Raw genomic sequence first — 19,044 nt, forward strand, 5'->3', positions numbered from 1 at the left:
GACAGTGTTTTCATAGTGCAACTGCAAGGTTTTCCTCCTGTTACATCTTAAAGTAGTTTTGTTCTCAACTTCCCTTTTAGCATTGAATGACTCATAGGTCTCAGAGCTTGGCATTTGGCCTAAATTTTATATTTCATTTCATTTTTAACAACAAGACATGCTTGATTGGAGCAACAATTTTGATGAACAAAAGATACCCAGCACCTCTATGAATGTTCATTGTACTATTGTAAATTTCTTACTATTTGTTTACAACTTTCCCATGGTTTCCTTATCCATTATTTTTTTTTCAGGTGGCCAGACAAATAATGCATTTTTGTCCTCAGTAGAGAGATTTAATATAAGAAAAAATAAATGGGATAAGTTATCTCCACTTCCTCTAGCTATTCATGGAACTGCAGCAGCTTTCCTAGAGGGGTCTTTGTATGTGGTTGGTGGAAAGACTGCAGTACAGCATGAAAATAGGTCATGGGTAAGATCTATTTGCAAGAGTTTTTTTTAAAGTACAACACTATTGAGTTAGTTGTTTTGAATGTTGATAAATCCTGAGATATGATAAAACCTATTATTTAACCTTGTTTCATGCCCAGAAAAGAGTAGATAGCCGATTGCTCCAGCTGATGAAGGAATTGTATAGCTATTCTTTCAAATGAGAATTTGGCCAGGTACAAGGCTGAAACTTCTGTCATATTACATTTATTATTTACATTCTTAGTTTAGTTAACAGATATTTAATCATTTTAGGTAGTTTCCTATGTTATTACTGTGGTAGAACCAGAAGTTTAGGTTAGTTATTCACAATGCATTTAGCATATATTCCATGAAAAGAAATGTTTTATTTTGATTATATAAGAGCATGGCCTCCAACATAGTAAAAAATGAATAACTGGCACCAATTATTCCTGTGTATTTTGTAGAAGTAGAAACTCTAGTTATTACATTGCAAATCCTTAGTATATCATAGTCCACATTTGTGGGGTAGGATTCATGAACACACATTTGTGTGTGCACGAATCCTACACATTTCATTCTTCATACAAAGTTCTGCTGGCTAGCAACATTGAGCTGCATCTTATATATCATGGGATCCCAGGCAGCCAAGAGCTTGACTTTTGCATGTCTAGCCTGTGAGCAATAATGGTTTCCATTTCGTAGACTTTTTGACTGATTGTTTTGCCAGAATAATTTATTTAATTCCCATCTTTGTTTAGTCATGCCAAAATTTATCCCATTTTAAATCACTTTGACCTTTCACTGATTTGTTAAAAACATTTTTGTGAAATTTATTGTGTAGTTTTCTAACTGGTGGCCAAGAAGGATTTCATTGCTTTCTTGCATAGTGTTATAGATTGAATAGTATTGTTAGTATTTTATCTGGTAGTTTTAAAAGAGAGTAGTTTCTTAATTTCATGATTGTGGTAAGTAATATTGAGTAACAAGCAATGTACTTGTTATGAACAGTATGCGAGTTAGCTCCTATCAGAGTTTTTTTATGCTTCTCTGATATTGTTATGCCTATATAAAGTAATACCTCAAAAAATTCAACAATAACATACTTTACTTGAAATACACCCATGAATGTCAGATCTCTCTCTCTCTCTCTCTCTCTCTCTCTCTCTCTCTCTCTCTCTCTCTCTCTCTCTCTCTCTCTCTCTCTCTCTCTCTCTCTGTAGAAAATGTATATATATGCATATATTTTTCATTTTGAGAAATTGCAGGTGTCCTCATATCATCACATTAAGGTAAACTACTTACTTACTGTGAAGTCACATTAAGGTAAACTACTTATTTACTGTGCATGTGTCTTGTAAGGGCATTTATGTGCATAGTTTGAGTGTGTGTCTGCTGTCTAATGCATCATTTTATGTATATATGTATGTGTGTGTACATGTGTTTAAGCAATCTTCAAACTACTGTTGTAGTTAGGTGAGCACAGGATAATGTTTGGTTTACAATATGAATTATTTAAGAATAAAGCTTTATTCTTAAATAATTTGTATTAGAAGGATTTCTCATAGAACAGGCAAATTCAAATAACCAGTAACCCTTTTGTCACAAGGGTGCCAGTTATGAAGGATTTTACTATTATAATTATAATGGTTTGCTTATAAGGTTTTTAAAGGTCTTATTTGACTAATTTTTTTTTTTTTTTTACTTTTTTCACATGTTTTTTCACATGTTAGTTCACATGAACTAACAAAGTAGGATGAGGTATTTCTGCACTCAATAGAGACAAGAATTTTGTCAGTAGTGGAGCATTTGGCTTTTGCCCTTTTCCAGGATGTAGGAATAAGTCAAATAAGGGCTTTGTGCAAAATGGAAATTGTTTACTTGTAGATGTATGACATGGAGAAAAATACGTGGCTGTCACGAGAACCAATGACCCACCCCAGAGTACATCATGGCTTGGCAGCTCTACATGGCTCATTGTATGCTATTGGTGGCATAAGCCCATTAGGAGCAAATCATCAAGTGCATACCTCTTGTGAAAAATATGACCCTGGGTCAGATAGTTGGATGCCCATAGGTAAGTTATTTATGTGCACAGTATAAGAAGCTCTTTTACATTATGGTGTTTAGAAATGAAACAATCTCACTTTTACTTTCCTACTGTTATAAATGTTCCTGTAGTAAATAATTCTTGCCATAATTTTTAGGAAGATTAATTCGTTATTAAAAACCCACTACTTATATTTGGCCCTTTTGTGGTGCATAACATCATCCTAGATTCCTCAGTTCCTCTTTTAAAGAAAGACAAGGAATACTAGTCAGCCAGTAATGCTTGGTGTGCCTGGGGAAGTTCCAGTCTTTATCAGCTGTAAATCTCATTGTGTACAGCATGTACAGTATGTTGATGTATGAGCCAGAAGAAACAGTGGTGTAGGGAGGTGGAACCTCCCCTTATTTACAAGTACAGTACCTACTGGACAGTAATGGGTTTTTATTAAATTATTATTTTATAATCAGACATTACGTACAGTATTACCTATAATTAGCCCAAATTGCAATTTTAGCAGTAAGGATTGAACTGCTAAAAACCTGATTATCTGATTGATCATAAGCATAAGAGCCCTTGATTTTTGAAGAAACATGGGGAATTGTGTTGAGAAAAAGACCCTGATACAATGAGGCCTTGGATTAACAGGCCTCACAGTTATGAATTTCATTAAGTAATTGAAAGCATAACTTCTATCTTATTAGGTAAAAATCCAAAATAAAGTGCAGGGACACATCAGGTGCATGACTTCAGCCTCATAAAAACTTTAGAATCTGTTGACTCACTGTTTACCTCAACCTAGGCTGTCTCCCAGTGTGTAGCATCCTCATTCCATAGCTTTGTGCTTGGTTCTCTGGCTCATGATTTGCAGTGACTACATATTAGTGTTTACTATCTTGCAACCACAATTGATTTTAGTAGATTTTTGTTATTAATTAACATATTTTTGGGTTGGAATCCTGAAAACAAAAGACGTGTGCTTATGGTTAAAATAATTTCATCAGTTGCACAAAAGTTGCATCTTCTTAACAAGAGCCAGTATTATAAGGCATGGCACTTCACAGTATGCTCTACATCTCTCTAATTAAGAGTGAAATGAATGCTTATTATAAAAAATTCTATATGTAAATATGAACAGTTAAATTGTAGGCAAGTGTCTTTTTTTTTGTCTAGATAACAGTTGAAATTCCTTAAGCGAATGGTTAAGGTTATATTAGGATAGGAACATGAAGTGGTAATTGAAAGGACAGTGCTTGGAGGTTGAGTACTATCTTTAGGCCAGGAGTCTTAACAAATGATAGTTACCGTGATAATTATTGTGAAGTAAATTTAAAATATAAGTTATATCAGGTTTGGTGTTTTGGAGGGTTGTATTGTAGACCAATGGATCTTGACACAAAACACACACTAGCCCCCTAAACTATCTGTTAAAGTGAAGCCTCATTAATGCAAAATTAACTGTTAAGAACTTGGTAATACAATATAGACATATGTAGTGGAGAAGATAGAAGAATGTAAAAAGGAAAGAGGAGACCGAGAATAATACCAAAATTTATTATAGAAATTACAAAACATCACAGTTAGCACTAATAAGCATGAAGACATGAGAATAAGCAAAGTTGCCTAAAAATTCATGAATACATGTGGGTTTATAATTTTCAGACAGTACACAGAGTTAGTATGTTCATCTACTGTTCGAAACCTGTCAGGGAATGCCACAACTGAAGAAACCTGTAGTGCCCCATAGTGCTCTAGGAGTGAGTAATGTGCCAAAGGACTTCACTCATCCATTAACTGTGACATACAGTAGAGGCAGTTAATTCTGAAGAGTCTGCATCGTAAAGAATGCCTTGATGGATAAGAAAGAATGGATATAGTAATGTATTGAATTACAGAACTGTGTCTTTTAAAGCCATCCAATCATCCATGTATTGTATCACTGATATAAATCTTGCTTATGGAGTTTTACACCTCTGCCTGCATACCTGAAACTACGTTGATGTCAAGATTAAGAGAAGTTGAAAGGGCTCTGGTCTTACAGGTAAATGTAATTTGCGCTTCTTTACTCATGTATCATTTCCTTAAAGCCTTCTCAATAACTTTTTGGAGATGGTACAGAATAGTACCACTTGTACTTGCTTCTTGGAACATCGTACGGACAAGACATTAAACAGTTATCTTTATTTAACCCCTTTGTTTGCTGGAGACCAATAAATTTCTCTGAAAGGGCAGTGAGGAAGCCTTCTGTGTACTTCATATAGTATGAGAGTGATGCAATGGCAAAGGATGTTGTGAGTTGGTCTAGTTGTCTGAGAACTGTCTTAGCAAGAAGATTGGATGTAAGGACATATATGTCGGCTTTGAATCTTTGGCATGTATAGCATTACTTGAGAGAGTGCAGTTCACTGACTCACCTTGAAGTCACAAAAGTCAGGAGAAAGGCCATCTCTAGTATTGAGAAAGGCAAAGCCTGAAGACCCTGTAGCATCAAAAGTTTCTATTAGTGGTGTACCAGTTTTAATTTACAAAGCTCCATAGACAAATTTAGTCAAGACCATGAAGCTCAAGAAGTGGGCAAGAATGTGCATACAACTTTTGTGGTGGAGACCAACAATGAATTCTGCCATGCCAGAAAACAAAGTCATCAACTTGTGGAATAATGTTGTAATATTGATGGAATAATTACTCCTTTCATTATACCAACTGCAGAAAGTTGTAATTTGCCTGGTATAGGTGAAGGCAGATTTGCAGAGCTTGAAGTTAGTTTTTTCTCTCTCTGCCAAAAACCTTTTTGAGCTGAGGTTTCTCTGATTGGCCCTCAGGTGTGGAAGTTCAGCATTTCTAGATTTGTGGGTGCAGGAAATCATCTTACTCTTCTGAAGAAGTAGGAATCTTGAATAAATACTGATGTATGAGCTCTCACTAACTGGCCACATTAATCAAGGACACATCTGCAATGCTTCTTCATAAAATAAAGCATATTAGTCTACTTCTGGATTTTTATGAAAGTAATCAAGGCTGCATAAGTAATGCTTCTCTGTAAAATACAGCTTATTAGTCTACAGTTGGATTTAATGAAAGAGCATACAGATTTAACTAATGTAAGATATATTTTATAAACTCTAGTATACTGTCAAGAATATCCAAAGCTTTGCCCTGTCACTGACTATTAGGGTGATGATGTACACGTACATCGTAATTTTAATATTGTTGCAAACTAGCAGGAAATACATTCAGATATCATCATTATTGTGTTTGTTGCAAATACTGTAGTTACCATAACTAGACTACCAAATCAAGAATATCTGCTCTGGCAATTTTATGCTTAGTGAAAAGTTGATGAAGTGAGTAATTCAAACTGCAATACCCCATTATAAATAATTCAAGAGTACAACATTCAGTGTAAAAACTTAAGAAACTCCCAGACAGTATTGCCTAACCTTAATTATAATAAATATAATGAATATAATAACTAAAAGCCTCACACCCTTCTTGAAGCATACCAGCAGTAGTTGAATTTCTTTACAAAAAATTAAAAGAGTCTAGTATTGTACTTACACAAATTTCTGAGAAATGACAGTTTGTAGTGGGTGAAAACCATCCATCTAATTGTTGAAATTCCATGTCTCCTTAATTCAAGGTTAGAAATTATTGCCAGAGAATAAATGCAAGATAAAATAAAGTAATCCTTATAGGAAAAGGCAGCTCAAGATGAAATGCCTGGGAAGTTCATGACAGACACTAGTGAACACTTTTGTGGACTTGCAAATAGTGAGACTTAATACTACCAAAGACTCTGTGATCAGTCTGCACATGCATAGTATTACCAGCTGACTACCATTTTTATATTTTTAAGGAGGGACTGAAGTATCATGGAAGATATTTTGGCTCATAAGGGTTAATATTAAGCAATGGGTTTATGGCTAAACTAACAAGATTTATTTTATTACAGTATGTATATTTAATTAATTATTCTTAAATAAATACTTTCTTTTTCCCTCAGCTTCACTCTCACAAGCCAGAGCATATTTGGGTGTAGCAGTAATTAATGACTACTTGTATGCTGTTGGAGGGTATGATGGTTCATATTGGTTGAATTCTGTAGAGAGATATGACCCTCTCCAAGATCAGTGGACCTCAGGTTAGTGTGAAGACCTTTAGTGACTTTTTATAGATTAAAGATGAAAATGTTAATTACAGCTATTTGGTTACTGGAACCTCTGTTTCTTGGGTTAGAAATAACTGGAAATTAATTGAACAAGATAAACTGATAAACTTTCAGAATAGGGTATGAAAGAGTGGGGTCTTGCCATTTGAGGAGGCTCTCTCACCATTTGGGTAACAAGATTTTTGTAGTTAATATTTATTCAGCGGCCCACTTCAAATGAAAGCATAATGTTTTGTCATATAAGACAGTGGTTTGTCCCTGTACAAACTCATTTAACTTACTAATCATTTCCTTTTTCCTTTTTTTAATAGTTTCATCGATGATCAGTCTTCGTAGTAGTTTTGGTATCACAGTCAGTTCAGGGAGAATTTATTGCATTGGTGGGTTCAGTGGAGAATCAAATTTAAATACAGTAGAAAAATACAATCCTAGTACAGATACTTGGCATTGTGTCCAATCCATGCAACTTCGCCGGTATGGAGGTGTTGCTGCCACTGTGCTTGTTCCATTTTTACCCAAACCAAATCCTTGAAGGTGAGTTATCTCATAGCCTTTTAATTTTTACAGTATTGCTGTTGAATCTCTGATATTTTTTATTGAGAACAAATCCTGTGATATATTGTAATGTTAATTTATTTATATCTGACAACAAAATTGAAATGAAATACTGTAGTTGTGAATTACTATTTCTTTCAATGAGGACACACAGTTGTGGTAAAAAAACTGTACATTATTAGTATTATGACACTTTAAAATTTATATTCTGCTTTGGAGTGTACTATACATTATCCATATATAGAGCATTAAAAAAATTTTAGGCCATCACTGTTTTATGGGTTTTTTAAACAAAAAAATTCTTACTTTGTTTCTTTTGCTAGTTATACTGTACATTATAAATACTGAAGAATGAAAAGTATAGGTAAATGTTCAAAAGATTATGGATTTTTTCTTGATGTAAACATTGTATATCATGTTTGTCTGATTTTTTTTCTGCATATTTGACCATTATGTTAATGAATATTTTATTGACTTGATATACATATACTGTATATTTTAGCTTCAAGCCTACCTAATGTAATGTTTCATTGAAAATTCATTAATTTACAATAGCCTAACCTGTACATCAGTGCTTTTCAGAAGCACCCAGGAACAAGAACACTTCCATATGGTCAGGTATACATCTAGGACTTTCGCTGTGTCCGTGCATGTATTATCCTATATGCCTTTCACTTTTGCTCCCAGAATGTGTTATTTCTGTGCTTCTTTCATTTATATTTTATCATTTTTCTCACATTTTCAATTTGCTTTCCTTATCCTTTCGATGATGGTCTTGCAGAATGTCTTTTTTTACAGTGGGGCTAAGAATTAGGAAAATGATCAGGGACCAGCAGTTCACACACGTTTATTAATGAATAATGTAATTTTCTGTCTGAAAGTACTTATGTGCCTTGCTGCTGCAGTTCCTGGCAACTGCAATACTCATTTCCATTGAACAGCCACCATGTTCATCATTTTGTCTGTTTTACATGTATTAGGTTTTTTCAACCTTTTTGTGAATTGTGATTTATTCATGGTATATTTATAGCTTACATCTTTTTTTACGTTGGGTATGAAATGCAGGTTTTGAACACTTCATTTTAGTTTCCATTAAAAAGTGTCAGTTTTGTTTCATGGAGTTCAGTAACTTTTATTTCATTTGGCTTATGCATTACTATTTATTTTTGGTGTGTTTATTTAATGGTGTACATCCAGTTTCTTTCACTTTGTATATTTAATGAATTGTAGTTTTTTAGAAGGATTAATTGTTATTGTTTTTCCTTGTATAGTTTGATATACTGTATATCATTACTACTTTCATTTTTTTTTATATTAAAAGTACAGCTTCAATGCAGATTTATCAGTGCCTGTGGCAAACAGTGCTGTAGTTCATAGCTTTCTGATTACAGTAGTTTTGAGATGGGCTTCCTCTAGATGTTTAGTGCTTCCAAAGGCCAAGTATATGCACCTGAGCTTGCACGCAGTGTGTGTCAGGGTTGATCTCAAGCTCAGTGGCTTTTGTACAACATTAAGAGATGTTATAAGTGTTCTTAGGTGCTGGGTGAAGAGGGTATGTCATCTGCATCTGAGTCTACTAGGAACCCCCTCAGTGTCAGTAGTATTTAGGTTCCCACTTTCAAGTCTGCTTTAAAAATGTCCAAGATGTGAACATTTTAGCTACTTGTTTTTCAGTAGTACATAGGCAAATGGAGCAGGCTTATATAAGATTTTGGACAGTTTGCCTAAGTACTTAGCTTTTCCTTGGTCTTAGGACTATAGCCTTTTTCTTTCTTCTTGAGGGCTTGTTGGTGTTCTCCACATGCTCTATCTAACATTTCTTGCACACTCACAGCACCAGGTGGTGGCACACCTGCAGGTACCAGTAGTTCAAAAGGCATAGTCACCTCTCCTTTACCAGTGTGTATGCCTGGAAGTGCATCCCCCTAACTATTTGGATTACTCTTTGGAGTGCCTCAGACACTTCCATCTAGATGTGTGTGCTATACCTCTGTCTATTCATATTTCCCATAGTTTATGGCACCGTTAGCTTTACAAGGAGGCACCACTTGTCTTCATCAAGTCACTCATTCAAATTCGCTTGCACCCCTGACATGAGCTACTTTTCATCTACTGAAGGTTCTGGTCATAACTGCTCGTGACTCAAAGTGATATATGAAGCTTAGTAGGCAAAATTTACCAAGCCACCAGTGTTTCTCACGATGGTCATCAGTCTCATATCTTTAGTGGCTCGTCAAGCTTTAGCATATTCCTTATACCTGTCCAAGTGCCTTCCACTGCCATTACTAGGACTTGTGATTCCTCTGTTAACAGTTGTTCTGCTAGTATGTTGAGACACCTGAATAGTCATAGGACTCCCAAGGAGCTTAATCTGAAAACATTTTTTTGTATTATAAAAACAATTTTTCTCTTATTAATTAGTCTAAACTAGTGTTGATGCAATTTAGGCTATAGTTTAAAAGCACAACATAAGTTATGTTTGTGACAATTGAGACTATATTTTACCCATGAGATTTTATTTGAATTTGACATGTAAAGCATAGGACAACCAACATATCGATCTCATAAATTTATTCACATTTTTTCTGTATAATGTTTAAGGCACTTTGTTGGCCATAGTCATGCATGTGAGGTGAGAGGACTGTGTGTTATTTGATGTGAATTTTATGTTGCAGTTTTTGGGATTTCTAATATTAATAAGGACCCATGTAAATTAGGCTTTGTATTTAGGAGTTGATATTTAAGTTGACAATACGAATACATTTTTAGCTAAAATTTATGATGAGTTTTTTGTTATTCTAGGACCAACAGCATTTTCCCTTAAATGATATACTTTCTAGTGTGACTTGTTAACGTCTCACAGTTCCTTAAATTTGCTAACATTTTTATAGAAGGCAAAGGCTCTGTATGCGATTCTTAACTTTTTACAATACTCACTGTAACCTACTTGGTTGCTTAAGAAATTTGTAAACTTTTTATATTAAATTTACATACCCTAAATTTTAACAGAGATGTGAAACTGATGCCTTCAGTAAATTTTTATCTCCTCAGCTGCTATTCATTTTATGTTTACATGTTCAATATGTAGAAATTTATATTGTATTTATTCAAAATTATTCTTTTTGGTCAGGCACTTTTTTATTGATGTGATAGGTATAGTTAGCTACCTGGATGCTGGTATAGTGTGGGGTGGCTAAGTCTGTGAACGTTGTTCTCTTATTAATAGAAATAAATTTTTAATATTTCACTAAGTAAATATCTTACTATTTTATAATGTACAATGTATATGTTTACTTACATTGTTTATATTTGATTACCACTTCTTAGTAACATATAATTCCAGTATTTATACACAGGTAAATTTAGAAAAAGTGTTATTAGTAATGTTTATTGAGTCAACATTTACAAATTAAAAAATGGGATAGCACTGTGAATATATTAATGATTTAACACTAATATAAAACTGATGAGCTATTGTACATTCCTGGCATAACTGAATATTGGCAGGAGGTTGTGATAACTACTGTATGATGATTCTACCTCAATTTAACAGTGATAAAGCTAAAATTTTACTTTGAATAAAAACTACAACTACATGTATGAACTTTAGTGATGAGTCAGATATGTAGATGAAATGATAAAATGCATGAACAGATTTTGATCTTCAGATGAATGATTAGATTAGGAAGACACTTTCACTTCTTTTAAACATTTAGTACAATATTCTGAGTAGATTACACAAAGTCCACCAAAACATAAGGAGGAAAAGTTCACTACAAAATGCATTCATTTTTGCCAAGTGAAACCATGTTCAGGGGCATGGACATCCACCTAACCATTACGTCATTTATACATGACGACAGGAAGGCGCTGCAGAGATTAGGCAATGAGATTTCAAGTTATTTTCTCCTCAGCCATGGTAATAATCTTTACCTAGAGATATAACCTGAGAATAAGGCATGAGGAATAAGGATATATACAGTACCATAAAAACCCCAATATGTTGTTGGAGAGAACAGAATTTGATTTTGTTAACAAGTCACAATAATCTTATCAGTACCAATCAAGAAAGGGTATGTAAGGCCCAGAATTTGAAATTACATACAGGGAGTTAGTCTTGGGATAACTGATTTATTTATGTACATAGCCCTGTTAGGGGGAACCAGGGTCCACCACCCTATAAATTGTTGGTGATGAGGCGGTACCGGCGGAATTGGTGTCTGTGTACACCGGCATACGCAGGGCCATTCATTGGCGTCGAACGTCTAGGGGTTGTGCGTCCCTTACTAACCGACAGAGGTGGAAGGGATGTAAAGTAGTTTTGATGGGTTGCAGACCAAGCCCATGTAGACATATATACAGGCATTGGTCTTGAAGGCGATGAAAATGGTAGTTGCAGCACGGGGCTATGACCTCCAGGGTCTTGTGATGGGGGTTTATTTTTGCGACGAGCATGAGACTTAGCTTTAACCTTCCGAGGTGTAGTGAGAACCCGACCATTGCTAACTGGAGGACCACGAGCTGGTGAGGGGGTGGAGGGTGATGAGCCAGGACTGAGTCCATTACTGGAGGGGGCAGTAAGGGGAAGAGCGACGCTCGGCGGGGACCCTGGCCCCCCTCACAGTTGGGCCTGAGAGCCACGCCATGACATCTGTCCAAAGCTTACTGCACCATACGTAGTGCCATATCCTATGCTTCCATAGTATTCACTTGGAGCACCTCCTGGGCCAGTTGGGGAATATCCACCCTGTAAAACAGACAAACATGTAGTCCCATGTCAGAATTGATGAATATTTCATAACAAAAATATAAACACTTGTGATCTTGAAAAACAAAGTTACTTACGGCCATGTATCTGTTAAGTTCATCCTGTGTATCGAATATCATCACAACAAAAGGACTCCCAGGGACATGTTCACCAGACCATTTTACTTCCATACGATAATCTCCTGGTTCTGTTGGATCATATTTACACAATATGGTTCTGTCTTTTTGTGACTCCCTCTGCATCTCGACACGGAATGCACCTGATAATGGTTAAACAGGTTAGTTTCACATTGTTTTTAAATTTATCTTGAAACTGCCCACTGCTTCTTGGCCTTCAAGTTCAATCAAAACTTCTTTTGGGGGCATTAAAGATTATTCTTAAAAACAAGGAAATATTAGGTTTAATTAAGAAACATTTAAAATGTTTTGGGCATTAAAAGAATGCTTTTACAAAACAAACATCAAGTTCCACTAGGTTCAAACATGAATTCCAAGGTTACAATGACACTTCTAAAGAATGGATGAAAAATGGAGGTCATTAAAACTGAATCTCAGGGTTTCAAGAAATTCTGACTAAATCACATAGCTGAGGACAATCATAAATGGTTTGTATGTGCCATCCTGAAAGCCCACAGAGCCATTGGATCAAAATCCCATGGATAAAAAGCTGAACAATGGTCCTGGTAAACTGTTGGGGCCATGATAGTTATCTCCTTAACCACCTATTTTTGATATTTAAAATTATGGGAGATTAGGAATGGCAGGTTACATAGGAATTGCAGAAAAAGGTTGCAAATTCCCAGGTCTTGGGTTGACTTGATCCTTGCAGTTCATGTCACCCTTCAGAAACAAAGCATCATCTTCTCTAGTGTCCACTACAGGTGTTTTACCGTGAGAATGGTGTTGGGACTCTAGTGTCTTTAGATGTGCCTCCTTGGAGGCAACTTTAAGTTTGATGGGGGTGGGGCCAACATTCAAGATTATTAGTGCCACCTGGACACTAGAACTGTTAAGGTAAAGGAACTCGGGGAGGTTCTTGGGCAATCATTCTCTTTTGACCAATGAGATTCCTTTCCATCATTTGCATTTTGGCGTTTTCTTTTGTTGTATTAGTTTTGGTCCTCTAAAAACAACTCCTGGACCAATGCCAACCTTACAGCTAACCCCTTCTCTTCTTAACTGCAAAGGCTATACACAAAACTTCATGGAGAAGGGGAAGCTGTAAAGGACTTCTGCAGACTCCTTCATACAAGTACTTTTACTTGATAATCTGTCCAAATTTTCAGAATGACTGTGAACATTGTCATAAGATCATATTCCAATGCCTGGATAGTCAGTATGTTACCTTGGGTGATTTGCTATATTAGTAAGAACCTTAGCCTTTCTAATCTCTGCAAGTGCAAAATCCAGTTCTACAAAAAAAAAAATAAATAAATAAATACTTGGACATTTCTATAATACAATAACACAAAATTATTGAAAGGCCAAGATTCCTCCCCATACAAAGCAAAAGTCTCAGACTTGGGGGGAGGGGGTGGGGACGGATACTTCAGTTACTCAAATTTCTGGGCTTCAAGATATTCCAATGTAATCCAGGTCAACCATAAAGAATCAATGCAAGAATTACAGCATAACATACTGACAATGACAATGGGCAACAAAACAATGGCTGCAATGTCCTTAATGACCCCTTTGATTTCCCACTAAAATCAGAGTGGCCCGTTGACTCCGAATATATCTTCTTCCTTTGAATACAGGTTCATTAGTTCTCTTACTATGACTAGATATCCAAAGATTAGTGTACCTATTCCTGTTAAGGACCAGCAAGAGAGCACTCCCTCCCACAGCAGGAAGGGCATGCAAGTTACAGTTCAGTGTCATCTAAGACAATAATGTTTTGTAGGTGTAGTTACCAATCAGACTTGGGCAAAATCACTGTGCCATAGCAGAACTGTAAATCTTAAAATAAGCATTGTGGATTAGGATTACTGTACTGGTTATACTTAAGACACATATTTTGAAATTAATCATAAAATTTTTTTTTTTAAAGTACAAAAAACTGTTCCAAGATCATAAAGAAATGTTAGAAAATTATATGGGATTTAGAGTGCTGATATCAGTCCTTTAAACTTATGACCAAACGAAAGAATGAATTGCATTAAAGTATCATGCTTCATTGCCATATTCTTTTTCATTACAAGTTAGCTCATTTTCCTTGATCAGTGATGGCTGCATTATTTCCTGGTCCTTGGCAGTGATGAGAAAATCTCTTCATTCTTCATTTGCTGAAAATTTATACTTGACCCATTTGTTAAGGTTTGGTGCTTGAACTAAAATAAAACTATGAAGCAATTTGTATTGGCCTGGTTATACAACCCATAGCCTTATATATTAGTAGTATCCATCTCTAGGTACACAAACCAAAGCCTTTTATATTACAAGTATCCATATGCAAGCTGGAGTTGTCAATGAACTTGGTAAGAAGGTAGTTAACTAGTGGTTAAGGGGGGTGAATGAGGAAATCAATAAGTTGCCAGCCCTAGTGTTGGTCATGTTTCTTCTCCATAACAGAAAACATGACCAAAGAGACAATATATTATTAAATACACAGCACAAAAATAATCCAATGCAACTGCAAAGTAAATAAAGGTGAAAGATACTAATTCAGGCCAATGGACTGATATAGAGAGAGCAGGAGGCACATCCATACTATGCAGTGGCTTAAGGAAAGTGCCTACTGTTAGTAGTAGAGTGAGGGGGTACAGTATTACCCCATTTACCATCCCTTAACCGCAATTAACTACATAGTTACCATATTCAGCAGCCATTTCAATTTGTGCTGAAGGATACTCTTAAATATAAAGGCAATGGTTTTTATCAACAAATCCCTCCTCCAGGGTATAATTCACTACTGTGAAGAGAAAGCAGTTTTTTTTTTTAGGTAGACAAGGCTATTAATTGTATATACATTTCATAGAGATTGTAGTGATGATCTGAGAGAATTTTTTTACATATCCTAACCATGGGCAATAAAAGAAGAATAATCACAGCCAGCAGAAATTGCTTACGAATGCAATATTTCTTTTTCAAGGTTGTAGGCTGTAATGTGAGGAAGTCAGTTTCAATGATCGAGCAGCATGTGTTCAAGGAAGGAAGACCTGTATTCATATTTTGACCCTTGTTAGCCTTTGAATGGGAAGACCATTCCCTTTAGATGCTGGTGCAGGCTTATGTTTATCCATGATTTTGATGATTGCATCTGCGACAACTTCAGCCAGCTTACTTGAGTGAAATATGCATATACTGTAGATACAGTATATATATGTACATAGACATCAGCAAAATTGAAATAGAAGGAAAGTTTAGTTCAGCCCTGAGAGTATTTGTTTCAATATGTCATTACTGTGCTATATAAAGCATACATATTTTTTTTATGTGCTAATTTGTTAATAAATTTGTGTAATGTTTGTACTGGGTTTATAGAGCCAGTCCCTTGGTTATTTTTGTAAAAAAGACATTGGTGCAAAATAATTTACAAAATTAATGTACTGTACTAAGTAAATCTCAAGTTTTTTCTCCTGTTTCATTTATCATCAACTACTACAGTATATTACAAAATTTGTGTATTTCATGTGAACGTTAAACAAATATTTTAAAATGACAAAATGTATACAGAAGTATTGGTTGTGTCATTAAACTGACGCAGTGACTGTAAGGTCAATATCCATTTTTTAGAATTAGACCATTTTCCCCCCCCTTGCTATTTAACTTTTAATTTTCTTTCTTGTTACCTGGGTTATCTCATCTCCTGATCTTTTAGATTACCACTTATCCAGAGAAAATAAAAAATTCCTCTTTTTAATATCTAGTATACGTTCTGCTCTTTCACTCACATGTATTATTGTTATGAATGGTAATTTATCCCCAATGTTATATTAAAGCAGCATTAAGCATAAATGATGAGAGAGTTTGGGCATGTTGTTAAATTATGATGAAAACTGCTGATACTGTACATTGAACTACTGTGTTATAATAATTACCTTTAGGCCCTCTGATTCTCACAGTAAGCTGACCTGCGCCTGCACCACGAGTATCACAAATAAAACGGCTCTGGTATGAAGCCAAAACTCCATGCTCAATGCCTGGGCCATATACACGGACCTGAAATAAAAATCACTTTTAGGGGAAGAATCAACTTTGATTTGAATCAACTATATGTAGAACCTCAATTCATTGTGAGTTAGCTTATGCAATTCAGCTTCGCAACACAATTGAAGGAAGATGAATATGGGGAAGGTAAGATACCAAAGAGGTACAATAACATGAGCAAAGTTTAGAAGGAAAAATAGAAAAGATGTGAAAGAAGCAAAGTTCAGAAGGAAAGATAGAAAAGATGTGAAAGGGACAAAGTTTCAAAGGAAGGACAGAAAGGATGTGAAAGGAGCAAAGATTATTACAGTTGGAAATGGATAAATTAGAGTTTAAGAAAAAATATATACTGTACTGGGAAAATGGAGGCAGTACAGTACTTTGAATTTGCTTAATGGAAAATGGAGGCAGTTGCTGTACATGATTTGTAATGAACCAATAGATAAGGAACCAATGACACACACAAGAGGGTATGACAGAGAGCCTCAAGATAGAAAAATATATTAAATACTCCACAGTATATGGAAAAAAGCTTACCCTGGACAACCTTTTGTATCATGCACATTAGGGCATACAAGACCCACCACATGTATAAAACTGCTGCTTCTTTATGCAAAAGACTTGGAGACTTGTATACAGAAAAATGTAAATCCCAAAAGGTGTCACTAGAAAATGCTGAGATTCGTGGCTAGAGTGCTCTGAAAAGTTCATATAAATCGAGCAAAAGACAGTAGTATTTAGAGGGTTGACAACAGATAGAGATCTCAAGGACAGGTAATTTGAAGAGGAGAAAGGCAGTCAGATTGTCTGGAGAAGTGGAAGATATGGCACAATGCAACCAGTATGATGGCTCAGAAATCCAAAAGGAAGGATATAGCCTATATAAGAACATTGATCAGGTGGGAACTGAGGAAGAAAGTGCATAAAATATAAAAGTATAGTTCTCCAAAAAGAAAAAAATTAAATTGTGCTATCCTGATGATTTTGACAGCTTTATAAACTTTTTTTTTTCCGAATTTATAACAGATATAAAATAATATTGTGTAAATACCATGTAAAAAGTCTATAAAACTAATTTTTTTCTGAAAAATATATCAATCTTTTTCTTAAAAAATACCATATCTGTATTTTCAATTTAATTGTTTAATGGTTATGTAGTACATAGTATGATCCTGTTTACCATTTATCATTGAGCTTAGATAAATAAATAAATCATTCTACTGTATTTACAGTCCACATACAGCTGTGTTGACATAACCTAAAATAAATTTCAACAATGAATTTAACTCAAAGACTGCAACCACACAAACAGCTTCCTATTTATAAATCTAAAACCCACCAAGACCAAATACAAATACTGTAAACATTAAAAATGATACCCCACACTATATTAAAAGCAGATTCTCTGTTATTATTTTAATCTACTTGTATCTTAGTTTGATTCTAAACATCAAGCTCAAGTTACCCTGATTCTAAACATCAAGCTCAAGTTACCCTAGAACTTTTTTTACTGCTCTCAATGACTGCTAACAAAAGTAAAAAGCTGAATGACAGAACTTATTTGGTGATAAACGAGATCCAACTACTGTACAGATTTATTGACATGAGTCAGAAGAGGAGTGTCTGATCCTCTAACAAAACAAACTACCTTGAAAATAGAGGATGAAAGGTAACCATAGGCCCACACAACTTACTTTTGAGGGATCTGGAGCTCCAGCTACTTTCAGTGTATAAGGGGAACCTGGAACGTGATCCCCTTCATATTTTATATTCAACGCATGGCGACCAGACTCCTGCCATATAAAAACAGCATTAACTAAAGAATGGAAACTAAACTTTTTCATCACTAACAAGCATAAAAATATATTTTTTAAATGTATTCTTGAAATTACAATGAAAACAGGGACTGAATAATACATTATGCTGCTCACTTACCTGAGGTCGAATATTTAATGTGAAAGTACCATCACCATGGTCATCTAGATCACATAATGCTACTTTCTGTGGCCCCGTACAAGTTACTGTAAGTTCACCAGGACCAGCTCTTCTAGTGTCAATGAAGGATTTTATTTCATGGCCAACCATGCCATGCCGTAATCCTTCACCAGAACACACTACTCTTGAAGCATCTGCCACACTTTCAACATTCACCTTCAAGGGGCAACCTCGTACCTGACGATCAGACCACATTACATTGAGTAAATAGGCTCCTGGCAACATTGGAGTATAAGCTGCATGCCAGATTCCACCTCCCTGGTGTGTCAGGGAGACTGACACATCAGCTTTTGTACCACTCATAGTAACATCTGGAGCTCCAGGACCAGCTGCCGACCCATCAATAATAAATTCAGACTGTTCACCACACCGTGCTGTGGTGATACCATGGCCTTTAAGTGTAACGCGTGTGTGATCGCCTGTAACTACCGGTTCAGCCCATCCATGAACTGGCATGTTTGGCAGGGGTAAATTAGAATACCACAAGTGTAACTCGTAAGCACCTTCTCCAGGTGGGGTAAATATTAGACGAGATCGAGATCCAGTTTGATCTAAACCAACTTCAATTGGCCTGTCTTCATGAGTCACTTCTGCTTTTAGTTTTCCAGGTCCAGCTTCACTAACATCAAAAGCTAATCTCTTCTCTTCTCGAGGAGTTAGCTCTAGACGACCCTCTGAATCTTGCAAACTTGACCATCCACCAATCAACCTAACCCGAGCTGGATCAACAATTTTTGGATGGAATGGACTACCAGCAACGTCACGCTTGTTCCACTGTACACGAACATCAAATATACCCACTTCATGAGGCACATACGTAACCTGTTTTCAAACATAATACAGTATTTGTATTAGATAACTATCTCTGGGATAAACAAGCACAGTATATATACATACAGGATGCAAATCTGCT

At 35.6% G+C, this 19,044-nt stretch overlaps 2 protein-coding genes across 3 annotated transcripts in view; one reads left to right on the plus strand and one right to left on the minus strand.

Moving 5' to 3' along the window:
• Nucleotides 1–15,561, plus strand: part of LOC136828888 (kelch-like protein diablo) — a 69,368-nt gene extending 53,807 nt beyond the window's left edge. The window contains 5 exon segments of the mRNA XM_067087185.1: nt 294–472; nt 2,338–2,527; nt 6,501–6,638; nt 6,977–7,199; nt 15,079–15,561. Coding sequence (XP_066943286.1) covers nt 294–472; nt 2,338–2,527; nt 6,501–6,638; nt 6,977–7,197 — 728 coding nt within the window. The 3' untranslated portion in view covers nt 7,198–7,199; nt 15,079–15,561.
• jbug (filamin-type immunoglobulin domains fbug) overlaps nt 10,595–19,044 on the minus strand; it is a 236,167-nt gene continuing 227,717 nt past the window's right edge. For both annotated transcript variants that reach the window (XM_067087183.1, XM_067087184.1), the window contains 5 exons: nt 18,072–18,953; nt 17,831–17,929; nt 16,028–16,148; nt 12,066–12,247; nt 10,595–11,967 (listed from right to left, as the gene is read on the minus strand). In XM_067087183.1, the coding sequence (XP_066943284.1) occupies nt 11,839–11,967; nt 12,066–12,247; nt 16,028–16,148; nt 17,831–17,929; nt 18,072–18,953 (1,413 nt within the window). In that variant the 3' untranslated portion in view covers nt 10,595–11,838. The remainder of the gene's footprint in view (nt 11,968–12,065; nt 12,248–16,027; nt 16,149–17,830; nt 17,930–18,071; nt 18,954–19,044) is intronic.

The sequence above is a fragment of the Macrobrachium rosenbergii genome, chromosome 43, assembly GCF_040412425.1.
Source record: "Macrobrachium rosenbergii isolate ZJJX-2024 chromosome 43, ASM4041242v1, whole genome shotgun sequence".
NCBI classification, from domain to species: Eukaryota; Metazoa; Arthropoda; class Malacostraca; order Decapoda; family Palaemonidae; genus Macrobrachium; species Macrobrachium rosenbergii.